This window comes from Populus trichocarpa, chromosome 10, assembly GCF_000002775.5.
Source record: "Populus trichocarpa isolate Nisqually-1 chromosome 10, P.trichocarpa_v4.1, whole genome shotgun sequence".
NCBI lineage: Eukaryota > Viridiplantae > Streptophyta > Magnoliopsida > Malpighiales > Salicaceae > Populus > Populus trichocarpa.
In genome coordinates, this window is record NC_037294.2 from 11,974,671 (window position 1) to 11,988,517 (window position 13,847).

Here is a 13,847-nt window from a genome sequence, read left to right on the forward strand (position 1 = left end):
TGTTACTCGTAACTTGTGAAAGAATATTGCTTATAACGTCATATAAAATGAAAAATGGCATTATTGCTTGCTAATGTGGTGTGTTTGTCATAAATTAAAATTCCTCATTTTAACCATCTAGGTGGTGGCCCAGTAGTAAGAGCTTGAGATCAAGAGGTTTGCTTTCTCTGTGGTCTCAGGTTCGAGCCCTGTGGTTGCTCATATGATGGCCACTGGAGGCTTACATGGTCGTTAATTTCAGGACCCGTAGGATTAGTCGAGGTACGCGCAAGCTAGTCTAAACACCCACATTAAACTAAAAAAAAATATAGGATGTCAAAATAACTTAGTTTGGGAAAAGACAGCAAGGGTAAATTATAGCATGTTTATACTTGTAGATCGACGAGGATTCAAACTCTGACCCTACAGCTTGAAATTATTCAATGTTATCTTATCTATGTGGCAGGAAAAAAATGGAATGGGTAATATTGAAACATTTTGAAAACTTTTAGCATCAAATGAGAATTATAAAACTATAGGAGTAGAAGTGAAATGTTGGTGTATTTATAGGAGCAAAAGTGAAGTTTACCCTTAAAGCGAAAACATATACACTGAGAACGCATTAATAGAAATGTTCGGGGTATTTGAATATATGTAGTAATTGTTTTTTAAAGTGTGTTTTATTTGAAATTATATTAAAATGATATATTTTTTATTTTTTAAAATAATTTAAAAATATAGAAAGATTTAATTTAAAACAAATAAATTTTTTAAAAAATATTTTTAAAATATAAAAACAAACAAGATATAACTTCAAAATATTTAATTGGATTGAGCAGCAAACCTGTAATCTTTTAACTTTCCTTTTTCGGTTGGCTAGCGATTTCTCCTGCTACTTTAATGCAGGCCTCTCTTCGGTGATTTATGGTTCGGTATCTAAATCTTGACTCTTGAGTCGTCACCAAAAAAAAATACTCGAACTTGAACTTTAATGTTTTGCCAGCTTGAGCCCGAACCTAACAATAAAAGAACCTATAAATTCGGTTGATGATTAAAATAAAAAGAGGGTTCGGTCCGGGCTGCCTCGACAGCCCCGAGGGCGCCTTTCCTTAGCAGGATTATTTCTCGTGAGTTTTAGAACACCTTTGTATACAGTCGAATAATTTTTTTTTTTATTTCACAATCGAGAGATAAAGGCACCATCCTACCAACCGAAAAAATAAGCTATGTTATAGTACTAAAATAATTTAATGAAATAGGATTACCTTTACTAAGTTATTATTGATTTGTACAATTATATTCACTATTTATTTATTTATTTATTTATTTTCATAGTCATATATATTAATTTTCATAAAATTCATTAAAGAGTATTTGAAATAGCAGTAGGGATTGTTTTTTAAAGTATTTTTTCCTTGAAATTATATTAAAATAATTCTTTTTACTAAATTTATTTTTAACATTAGAATATTAAAACAATCCAAAAAAAAATTAAAATAATTTTTTTCTTAAAAGAAAAACCGAAATAGCAGTTCAATTGCTATTCCAAATAGTACCTAAAAGATTAACCAAAACTAGACAAAAACGCTCTCCCTCTCCCATGAAAGGGACTTATTTAATATATATTATTATCGTTAAAACCTGAAAAAAAAATCAATCACTTTACATTCTAATAATATAAGTTAATTTCGAGGTGGTTATGTTTGTGAAATTACCAAGTACTAATTATAAAATTTGTCTTGTGATGTGATATAATCACGTCTTGTAGAGGTTATATATATTTATATTTTAAATGCAACTAATAGTTATTAATTAAAATGATATATATAGACGAAAAGGTAAATATAGTGATTGATTAAAAATATTAAATAACTCTTAATAAGTATCTCAGGAGCACAAATTAAATTACCAATTTTTTACTCTGTTGTTACATCAGTCTTGAATTTCATTATAATTATATATATTGTCAGGGAGCAACCTCACTTCTAACAATATTTTCTTTATGGTAATCTATAGTTTTCAGGAAACTTCCTCCATGACATCAACACCTCCATGATTAATGTATTAAGATCAAAGGAATAAGTACAGAGCTGTTAATCAAAATGGTTGATAGCTCAATACGTTTTAGCTCATTTAAGGCATGCTTTGTCTTGAAACGGAAAACAACAAAAACCTTTTTAATAAACTACTCCAAATTCACCCACTTTATCAATCATGTGTTTATTAAAAAAAAAAAAAAACTAAAGGAGGAGGAGGGGTTTTTACTCTGCTCCTCCTCATATAATATAATATAATACTAATGTTTTTTTTATCTAATCTATATTTTCTTTTTAATTTTAATTTTATCATTTAATATTAAATTTATTAAGGGTTGAACTTCATAATTTTTTTAATTTATTTTTTATAAGATTATCCCAGATTCATGATCCGGACTGCAAGTTTGATGAGTTAACTGATTGACTCGAGTTATTCCTTTCTTTTCTAATTGATTTTTTTTCTCAATTTTTTTTCAATATTTAGTTTATTGAGAATTAGATTTCGATATTTTTTTGTTTACTTTTAATGAGGTTATCCCCATCTCATGACTCAAGTCATAATTTTAGTGGGTTAATCCTAATTAACTTGAGTTGTTTTTTGTGTTTTTTTAATCAAATTTTTTTAAACACCAAGTTGATTGAGAATTGAATTTCATAATTTATTTTAATTTATTTTCTATTCGATTATCATAGTCTCATGATCTAGATCACGAGTTTAACAACTTAAACTGGGTTTACTCAGGTTATTTTTTTGAATTATATTTTGAATTGATTTCTTTTTAGTTTCATAATTCAATATTGAGTTTATTGAAAATTAAACTTTGTAATTTGTTTTAATTTGTTTTATATGAGGTTACTATAATCTCATTACCTGGTATGCGGATTGGTAGCTAGATTAACTTGAGTTGACCCTAATTAATTAAATATGTTGTTGTCTAGGTGTTTATTAAAAAAAACCTGACATTAAATATTTATTTTGAGTCAAACTATGTTTACTGGTTATTCGAGTTGTCTTTGAACCCATCAAAACCAAGTCATATCAAATTAATTTTCAAATAATTAAAAGAAATTCTATTAAAAATAATATTAGTAAGATCTAAATTTTTTTTTTAGTTAAAAATTTTTATATGTAGACTCTATGGTAGCGCATATATATATATGTATCTTACCTTTTCTTCCGTTTCTTCTTTCTTTCTTTCTATGTATTTATTTGTATTGGGTTTGGCACACCGACGGAGCACATCCTTCCTAGAACACACAAGAAAACCCAGCGATGCATAACATCTGAGCATACTGTAGATTTAAGTCTATGATTTAACAGACTTGTGAGGTTCAGTGATTCGACTTGATTCGGCTATAAACGCTATTGCAATTGGTTTAAACGATACACCGAGACCACACTTTTTATCAATTTACTGAAACCTTGGTTTAACTTTAAATTGCAGCATGCAGACTGTAGTAATTGCTCGGCCAACTGGCTCTGTGCCTGGTAGAAAAAAAAAATTTATGTGATCGGGCCCATTTCTTGCAAGGGGCGGTGAGGGATGAATTATTCAACATGATAACATTGATAGCAGCTAAGAAAGTGGCAGTTGAACCTGTTCCTAGTGAATTTAAGGCTCCCATCTCCAAAAGCTTCACCATTACTATATAAATGTACAAGAGTATGTATCAGATTCTAACATATAGTTTACACTATAGAGAGCTCATTTCTTTCTTAATCTACTTAAAAACAATTCCTGCATTACTCCAATGGCTTCCGGTGGAAAGCTTGAAGTTGATGTTGAGATCAAGTCTGCTGCAAAAAAGTTCTGGGATAACATTAGAGACTCCACAACTCTCTTCCCAAAGGCCTTCCCTGACCAATACAAGAGCATTGAAATACTGGAAGGCGATGGCAAGGCAGCTGGTTCCACTCGCCTCTTCACATATGGTGAAGGTAAAAAAGCACACACACACGTACAATTAGCATTATATAACCAACCAACTAATTAATTAGTATATCACTTTGGGAATTATGCTCAAATACCGATGATCAGTACTACTTTGGTCATACATTTTTGCTTCTCAGGTTCTCCGCTTGTGAAGGTGTCGAAAGAGAGGATCGACACTGTAGACGAAGCAAAGAAGGAGGTCTCTTACAGTGTGATCGAGGGTGATCTTCTAAAATACTACAAGAGTTTCAAGGCAACCATAGTTGTTACTCCAAAGGGAGATGGAAGCTTGGTGAAATGGATGTGTGAGTTTGTAAAGGCAAGCGAAGATGTTGAAGTCCCACACGTCATTAAGGATTTTGTGGTAAAGAACTTCCTGGAGGTGGATGAATTAATTCTCAAGGAGTAGTGCACTGTAATTATTTGTGTTCTTATTATATGGTCTTCTAAATAATGTGGAGCCTTATTTACTCTGCAATTTGTCTTTCATCCATATCAGATCAGATACTTAATTCGCAATTATGCTGCTACGCACCTAGCTAGCTACTGCATATTACTTATATGTACTGGACGTTCTTATTATATATCAATGTATATCTGTTGTGCTTAATTCCATTTTCTGTTTTTTATCTATGGAACGATGAATTAATTACTCCATTATCCATATTAAATGGACTTGGAATAAATAAATAGATAAAATTATTCACTTGTTACTTGCAGCACTCACGCCTTCACGATTTTTTTTTAATGGAAGAAGAGGTAGAAGAGAGACGAAAAGACGCCGAGAAGAAGACAATAGGGTTTACCAAAGAAAAAAAAACGTATTCTGATGAATCGAGTGCTATTTTCTAGAGAACTGATTGATTGGGCTAAACAAGATGTTTATAATATTTTCAGAAAAAAACATTATGTTTATAATATATACCGTTTCCGCCTAAGTAAAATCTACTCCAACTTAAAATGGCGCATGTACATTTATTACCATCCACCTTGTGCTCCCAACACGAACCATATACGGTCCATCTTATTTGTGGACTATCACATTTATTATTTATTTATTTATTATTATTATTATTATTATTATTATTATTATTATTAATAATAATTGTCTTAAGGCGAGAGTTATCATGAAAAAGTAACTTTTGTGCATATGATCTTATTATTATTATTATTATTATATATATATGATCTTTTTTTAATCAGTGTAGTTGAATTATTCAACTATTTGTGCATTTATCAAGAAAAATAAAAGAGAAAAAAAAAGAAACGAAGACAGAAAAGGATCAGGAGGGAAAAAAAAGTTTCAAGTCATCGCCGACAGTGGAAATATCCAATTTCAGCCTCACCGACAATTGTAATCCCAGAACCATTGTTCATCGGAGCTTGTTGCCTGGGGGATTGTGGAAGGTTTTGCACAAAAAGACCTAAGAATTTGAACTTCAAATTTTTATTTGATTTTTTTGGGTTACATTTGATGTTTGGCAATAGGTTTATAGAAGGGTGGAAATTTTCAGGGTTGGAAAGATTATGAAAATGTGGGTTGATGATAACACAATTTCAATAAATTAAATATATATATAAAAAAAACTCGAGTAAATCTAGGTAAATAGACGAAACTTACAATCCAAATTATAAAACTTGCAATCCAAATCATAAGAATAAAATCACCAAAAAAAAAAAAACAAATACAAAAACAAGTTCTTAACCAACCCATTGTTAAGGTGCAAAATTGATAAAAAAAAATAAATTTAAAAAAAACAACGAAAAAATTCTAAGTCAATCTATCAAATTTACGATCTCGGTCATGAGAACATGATAATTTCATAAAATTAAACTATGAAAGAAAAATTATATTTTTTTTAAGTTAAGTGATAAAAAATTATCCCGACATAATAAAAAATAATAATTTTATTGGTGTCTAATCTTTTTTTTAAATAAATCCTTTGAAAAATTAAAGAAAAGACCTTCAAAAAGGAATCCAAGAATCTCGGCCCAAAAACAAGGACATGCCTGCACGCTTCCCATTTAATTGTTTTTTCTTAACTGGGTGGAAGCCGAGTCATCTGGCCATTCGAATTTTTTTGTTTGTCGAACGACGTAAACAACACATTATTTGTAGCCTTAGTTTTTTATGACCTGTGGATCACCGAAAAATCAAGAGAGAAATATTCTATGTCAAAAAATTAAAATTTTCAATATGTTTTGACCCAAAATCACTAAAAAAATACTTAAAATATCTCGATAAACCCATTTAAGCCTTCAAATAACCCAAAACATGATCAAAAAATAAAAATATACCTGAAACCCAAAAAATTCATTAGGTTAGATATACTTTCTCAAACAATTTGAAGATGAAAGAACTCTCAAATAAAACTTCTCTCATCTAACAAAATTATTTGCCATCAAAATTAATTATTTTTATGGTCGAAATCGGTGTTGACTGATTTTTTTTTCTATCATTAAAATTCAACAACTCTCTTTCTTCTCTTAAACTATATATTAAAATATAAAAAAAATAAAGTTTTGAACTAAAATATAATTTTTAAAACTATAAGGAACCAAGAAGTTATCACTTGAAAACTATGAGGATCATAGTGAATATATCATCCAAACTTTAAAATCACCACTTATATATTTTCCATGCGTTTTTATTTGATCTTCTATATTTTAATTCAGCGTTTTCTTAACAAATTAGATGCAACTTTGGCCACAGAATAATCATTTCAAAGAGAAAAAATTTAAATGGCCAAAAAAAAAAAAAGTATTATGGATTCCTGTAGAAACCATCTATTCCTTTTAGTATTTTTTTTTTTTGTAATGTAATAATTTATAATTTGTAATGCTGGGCCATCCAAACACTCGGGCACCTTGGTCATAATCTTCTTCTCTTTTTTTCTTCTTCTTCTTTTATTATTATTTTTTTTTTTTACATAATGAATTTTTAAAGTTGGTAAGTGATATGTTGCCCATCTTATAATTCAAGATTCAAATTTAAAAGATGATGCATGAAAAGAACTTCATGCGAACACGCTGGTTTGAATATGAATACATGATCTTCTTAAAACTTTATCAAACTGAGATTTAATCTTAGAATCTGAAAATCAGTAGAAGAATATCCTTAACTTTTCTATAATAGCTAGGTTATGTTTGATTTTAGATTAAAGAGTGTTAAGGGTTAATCCATTAACCTTTAACCTTTAGATAAAAGGAGGAGAGTGATTTAGAATAATCTGAACAATTGAATATGAATATATTGTAATTGGAACGCATGGAAAGCATAGAAAACATATTTACATATAGATGGATATATCTAAGCTTAAAAAGATATTTAGTTGCATCAAATGATATATCTAACAATAACAAGTATAGTTTTTAATACATTATCAAATTAAATCAGGTTTAAATTTTATTAGAAGATTCTCCATATATTATTTTATAGTGAGCTAGTTGGCTATAACTGGTTGATATTAAGAAGGCTTAGCTTTAAGTCAAGCCCGAAAGATGCTTTTTAGTTTTAGTTTTTTTAAAATTTAATTTTGAATTTTAGTTTTTAATTTTTCTATCTACGTACGATTCAGGTAAAAAAATAAACCTGTTTAAGCTATTATAAACCCGATCGAGGTAGATATTGATAAAAGAATTTGATTTAGAAAAGTAAAAGTGCGGCTAAGGTTTTTGTTTGACCATTTTTCATGATTTTTGTCTCTTTTTTTTGTCCTTTAATTCTCAGTCTAGTTAGTTTAAGTTGCGTGAAAAGAAAAGGAAAAATTAAAGGGGTTAACACTCAACTCCCAAAATTTGTAAAGCGTTAACCTATGCGTGGGTGAGCAAAAACAAATATTAAGGAAAATTTCTGAAATGTGTAAGTTCTCGTTTTTCATTGTTAGGTAACCCCACTTATTTTGATTTTCTTTTCTTATCATGTCCCACAAATATATATATTATATATATAATTTTTTTATTATATTTAATTCAAGTATAAATTTAATTAAAATCTATTGAGTCTCACAATTATAAATTTTTTTTTCATACCTATAAAAAATGTTCAACACTTAATTATTCTTTAACATTTTTTAAAATTTTTTAACAGCACCAAGCCAATCACAATTCTACAGTAAAAGAAAACTTGTTAATGTCTTACTACTATGGAGCTAGTCAAAACATGGAGAAAGAACGTAGATATTGTCATAGAAGAATTCTTCCAAATATAAAAATTTATGCAGCAAACGTGTTCCTAATTTTACATCTTTAATCAAACAAAATGTACACTTTCTCAACATGGCAGCATTAATTCTTCGCACCAGCCCTGACAAAACTATCTACAACCTGGACTAGTAGCAAAGAGAAATACAATCAAATGCCCAATATATATATATATACAGCTTTTCGAAGATGTTCAATTTGTGGTTCAATTTGTGAAAAAAGATTGATCACCACAAGATTAATATTACTCTACACCTCCGAGTCTTCTTGTAGGAGAGGGTTCTTCTCATCGGAGGACCTGACACTCTCCTCCTGTTTTTCATCTCCTCTCATCTGACCCCATGATACTGTATAGTAACCCACTCCAGATATTACGGCTCCTATAACACTGCATGCACATATAAAGTCAAGATTAATTATAGAGCCTATGCCACTGTTGATTAGGAGAGAAATAGAGAGTGTTTTTCTTGTTTAATAACCACCTTCCATAATGGAGACCATTTACGAAGAAGCCGACGCCGAAAAAGGTAGCCCAAAATATCCTAAATGGTTGAAACAAGGGAACGTAAAAAGGGCCCTTCATGCGTGTGCACGAGATTTGAACACTGCTGCGGACGACACTCCCAAAGATGGCCTACATTCCATACCATAGCATTGCATGTAAAGAACAAATTGCAGTCGATGATAATTTTAAGTGTGTGTGTGTGTTTTAATGGCGAACTCAAGTTGATGATCACTGTCCACAAATTACGTACCGTGATAACAATGAGAAGCAATTCCATATTAAGCCTCAATTTCCAAGCATTCAAGTCTCTCTCTACAATCAAAGAGAATATTGCACATTGAATAGTCCCAGCTAAGCTATAAAAAGACGCTATTTTCATTACTTGGGGATAGAGTTTGATAGTACCCAACTGACCAAATAAAAGCCACGAGAGAAGAAAAAAAAATCAGCAATAATTTATTAAGAACTGAAAGCCCAAAAAAAGAAGAGAAAATTACGTATAACGACATGGCTTGTTCAAAAGATTTCTTAATTTCTACGTACCTGGATAATGTTCCACAGTGAAACACAAAAAAAAGATGCAGCAAGCAACATGCAACCAAGAATCCAATTGTCTGGTGATGAGTAGAAAACGAAAAGTTGGTGTTCGGAATGCTGCAGTTTTTGGGAAGATGATGAAGGTCGTATATATGGGCCCTTGTAAATGACCACCGAGATTGCGCCCATGATTGACACCAAGGTGCCGATCACTTTGAATTGGAAACTTGAGCATCTCCATTCTACCTTCGACCTCCTGCCAGAAATCAATTGCAATATTATCAAACGAGTTGATGACCCTTGGGAGCTAGGTCCAAAGCCCTTTAAATGTTTTCTTCTTCTTCTTTGAAGCTCATTGGTTTAATAAATTAGGAAAAAAAAAAGGAACTTGATTTAACAGGAAAAAAATAAAGAGATTTTAATTTCGAGGGAAAACCTGAGGACGACAGACAGAATGAAGGAAAAAGCAGGGATCAAAAGGCCCATTGCACAAACGACTATCGGTGAACTGTAGCTCAGGCCCACAAATGCAAGATTCTGTGATAAAGCTATCCTACAACACACATAAAAAAGTCATAAATATATGAGTTTAGCAAAGTTTAATAGTGCATAAATAATAAATTAATGGCAAAATCCAATGAAAATATTTATTCTGACCTTGTCTTATTGTTTATTATTAGTTAATGTTGTAAGGTGAGCGAGGTGAATCACCACTAGTTAAGTTACTTATACGCTGCTGAAATTTAAAAGGTTTTATATTTTTATTTTGTTATATAAAAGTTATATATACAAGTTTTTTCAACTCGTTTTTATAGTTTAAAAAATTTAAGTTTAAATAAATCGATAACTATATATACTAATAAATAAATAAAAAATCATTAATAATATCTAAAAATAAAACTTGAAAAATTGAGAAACAAATGTGAATCAAGATATTTAATTTTAAAATATGAGATATTTACCGGGTTATGTTTTATAAATTTATTTATTAAAATAATTTTTTATTCAAGCAGACAATAATAGAAATAGAGACAAAAATTAAATTGATTGAATAAAATAAAAGGAAAAAAAAACCGCATGCAAGGCTATACATATTAGAAACATTATCTGAAAATAATTTTTTTTTATTTTAAAAAATAAAGTTTATCCATACAAAAGATAAAAAAAATTATAGATTAATCAGAAAAACTCTTCAAAATTAGATGCATAACAAAAAAAAATCATTTAAAAGAGGTTCTCTAAACAAAATAAAGAGAGAATGAGTATTAATTTAAATAAATATTAAAAACAATTAGAGAAAAAACCATCAAAAAATCATTAATTTAAAAAAATTATGAAAAAAAAAGAAGAAGCAAAGCTCAGGCATTGCTGGACCTGGCAAGCCAAACCATTCTGCCAGGTCTATTTTATTAGGGTCCACACGTGGGCCTGCTGTGGTGGCCAGCACGGCTGGGTTCCATTTTGCCCGCCCTAGTTCTTAGAAAAAAAAAATCAAACAACGCGTCATCCAATTTGCTTATATTCTGGTGATGATAAAAAAATCAGGGTTTAAGTTTTTTATCCAAAAACTTGTTTTTCAACCCTTTTTTGACTCAAAACACCTTAGAAACCGTGATAAACCTATCAACTACCTCAAAAAACAAAAAAAAAACCTTCTCAAAAATCAAAATCAACTCAAAATAAAAAATCAATTCGAGCTCAAATCTATTTTTTGACGAACTTTAAAGGTAAAAAAACACCTAATATGAACTTTTCTCATCAAATAAAATAATTTGACACAAATATCATTTATTTTGGTAGCCTAAATTGATGTCAATGACATGTTTTTCTTTCTACTACTAGAATTTGGTGAACTCTCTCTCTCCTCTCTCAACCAAGATTACAAAATAAAATAAATAAATTTTTATATCAAAATTAAATTTTAAAAATATTGAGATACCAAAATTGTACAATTGACGTTATTTTGAAGTTTGACGATCAAAAAGTATTTTTTTGAAATTTATGGCACACCACTATATTTGACATCTTTTTTATTTTGGTCCCTCGTCTTTTAATTTCATCTTTTAATAAAAATAAAAATTAATTAATTTTCAATTAGACTAAATCATCAAAAAAAAAAAGAATCAAATTGAAAAATTAAAAAATTTTACACAGTCCACGGTAATATATATATATATATGGCAGGATGAATAATGCATGCATACACAGTGAAAAACCAATACCTTGTATATCTATACTTAATATGGCACAATGATTAATCACTGTCTGTTCCGAGGAATGGTCCATTAATTAAAATCATTGCCTATTTGTGGAGAACTCTTTAATTTTCACGAAAATAGAAACTCTTGAAAATGCGCTTGCCGATTTAAAAGGAAAACATTTTTTTTTAAGAAACACATTGTAATTATATATAGTTCTTTAAATTGAAAAATTAATTCCTAAAAAATTGTTTTTCGAATTCTCTACATTCAATAACTAAAAAAAAAAGTTCTCCGCTTGGAAAAACAAAAACAGATTCTTGTTTAATTCAGTTTTTTTCTGTATTCTTTTATTTTATTTTATTTTATTTTCCCAACAGATTACATCTGCACAAGAAACAACCCCTTTTTTCTCTCCAGAATCTTCTTGGAAAGGTCTCTCCAAGAAACACATTGTGATCAGTTGTGGGCTTGTGGCTACACACACGCATATATAATCGAATTAGAAATATGAGAGTACAAACCCTGTCAAACCCAGGAAGAAGAATCGCAAGAAAACTGGCAAGGTGAAGAGTGGTTGTTCTGCTCTGCAATGAACAACAATATGGAGTATGATCAGAAGCTAGCTAGCTAGGGACAGTACTGTTTCAAATATTAGTTAACAAAGAAGCGTAGGAATTCAGAGGGAAATATATATAAATAGATCAGTGTGTGTGTGTGTGGACCTTTCCCTGTGATACAAGACGGAATAGGGGAGGAGAATGAGGGTGCCAAGCGCGTTGGTATAGACAACAAATACAAAAGGGCTCATCCCTCTAGACATCACTGTTTTGGCCATAATGGTCAGTGCGATAGTGCAACCTTCCATTATCACCATCACTGTAAATGGTGCTACTTCCCCTAACTTAGAACCCACTCCCATCTCTCTCTAACAAGATTCTTTTATGTAGAGAGAAACTGATGCAAGCTCTCCCTCTCTCAGGTATTTGATCGTCAACTTGCTTCTCAAAGAGAGGGGGAAAGAAGAACTGATGTAATCAAGAGTGACTCTCCCTCTCTCTCCTTTATGATGTGACCGTGACAACAAGCTCTACTTATATTGTGTGCGTGCGAGCGAGGGTGATCAAAGAGGGTAACCCTTCACAACTTGTTGGAGCTACTTGCTAGAGAAAAAGCTACTCGGTTGTGTCTCAAACTCTACACAAAGGGAGGGAAGCTGACATGGCATTCATTTTTTTTGTCGAAATTATTGTGTTTTCGGAGAAAAATCTTTAGACTTTAGCACTTATTTTCCCTTAATTCGCTCCTTGGTCTATTAATTTTGACGCCATCATGTGTAAGTTACTATTTTCTGCTAATCTACGTGACTCGTTAGTGGCCAAAACACAAAGACTTAACAGTGTTGTTGATCATCTCTTGTGGTCGACATTGCCAATGGCCCCACTTAAAAAGAGTATTATAACTCCATTGGTCCACCCACCAAGACACAATCAACAAGGACCCAGAACCTAAATCGTTAGTTTTTTATATAGGAGGAGATACCTTGTGCTACCCAACTCCTGATTGTGAATAAATTAAACGGATAGAAGAATCAGCCTTGGCTGGTATCATATTGGTCAAGAATTTGTTGGGTCTGGTGCAAGAACTGCAGGCCCCGGATCGATGCCTCTAACTATACTCTTGGAGTCATCATCAGACTAATTTCACCCCAAGGATTAATTCTTAATTAACAGCTTCAGTCATTAGTAGAATCCTGAAGAAATGAAACTGGGCACTGGTTTTCTCTTTGTGCTAGCAACTGGATGTCGTATTGTCAAAATACAGGGACCAGAGAGAAGTTAAAAAGGAACCTTCTTGCTCCTGCAGTTCTGCTAGCTGAACTGCTGGATTTGTTGCCTTGTACTCTACCGTTAATGCAGGTATCTAGTGGAACATGACAGCATATCAAGGATTGGACAAAATAGGGCTCGAGAAATGTCAGGAAAAATCATACAATAGTCGCTTAGTTGCTTCAGTCATGGAAAGTTCACAATTTCATTGCTCTCGGTGCTGAAAGTGGGGAATTAGCATACCATTTTTCTACTTTGAATAATTCAATGATTCACAACATTCTTTCTTAATGCTTAGCGTTAATGATTCCAAATCTACATTTCTAATTAGTTAAAGGTTTCCCTTTTTCTAATTACATTTCTTCAGTTGCTGATGTGTTGGCTAAATGTCCATCTTAGTGTACTCATCCCATGGAGAGCTCATATATGCCGCCATGTTTGCTTCCGTGCATTTATGGCGTTATAATTATGGAGGCATAAAAGTGGGCAATTGGAGATGTGATCAATTAGACAACCAGATACCTACTTCTTCTCTTCATTTTTTTTTCTTCTTTCTTCTTTTAATGCCATGAAAGCAAGGAGAAAATGGAGCTGAAACATTCTAAGCGCCGACCATGACCCTTTCA

General features: G+C 31.2%; 2 protein-coding genes across 2 annotated transcripts; one reads left to right on the forward strand and one right to left on the reverse strand.

The window, feature by feature from the left end:
- Positions 1-3,672: 3,672 nt before the first annotated feature.
- On the forward strand, positions 3,673-4,559 carry LOC7459061 (MLP-like protein 423). Its single transcript, XM_002314696.4, has 2 exons — positions 3,673-3,954; positions 4,087-4,559. The coding sequence occupies exons 1-2, from the start codon at positions 3,768-3,770 to the stop codon at positions 4,356-4,358; spliced, it is 459 nt and encodes a 152-aa protein (XP_002314732.1). The 5' UTR covers positions 3,673-3,767; the 3' UTR covers positions 4,359-4,559.
- A 3,555-nt stretch (positions 4,560-8,114) lies between these two features.
- Positions 8,115-12,479, reverse strand: LOC7462622 (WAT1-related protein At1g70260). Its single transcript, XM_002315776.4, has 7 exons — positions 12,118-12,479; positions 11,917-11,979; positions 9,631-9,747; positions 9,201-9,450; positions 8,908-9,066; positions 8,635-8,786; positions 8,115-8,540 (listed from the first exon to the last, which is right to left on the reverse strand). Exons 1-7 carry the CDS (start codon positions 12,312-12,314, stop codon positions 8,402-8,404), a joined length of 1,077 nt encoding a protein of 358 aa, XP_002315812.2. The 5' UTR covers positions 12,315-12,479; the 3' UTR covers positions 8,115-8,401.
- Between the last annotated feature and the right edge of the window lie 1,368 nt (positions 12,480-13,847).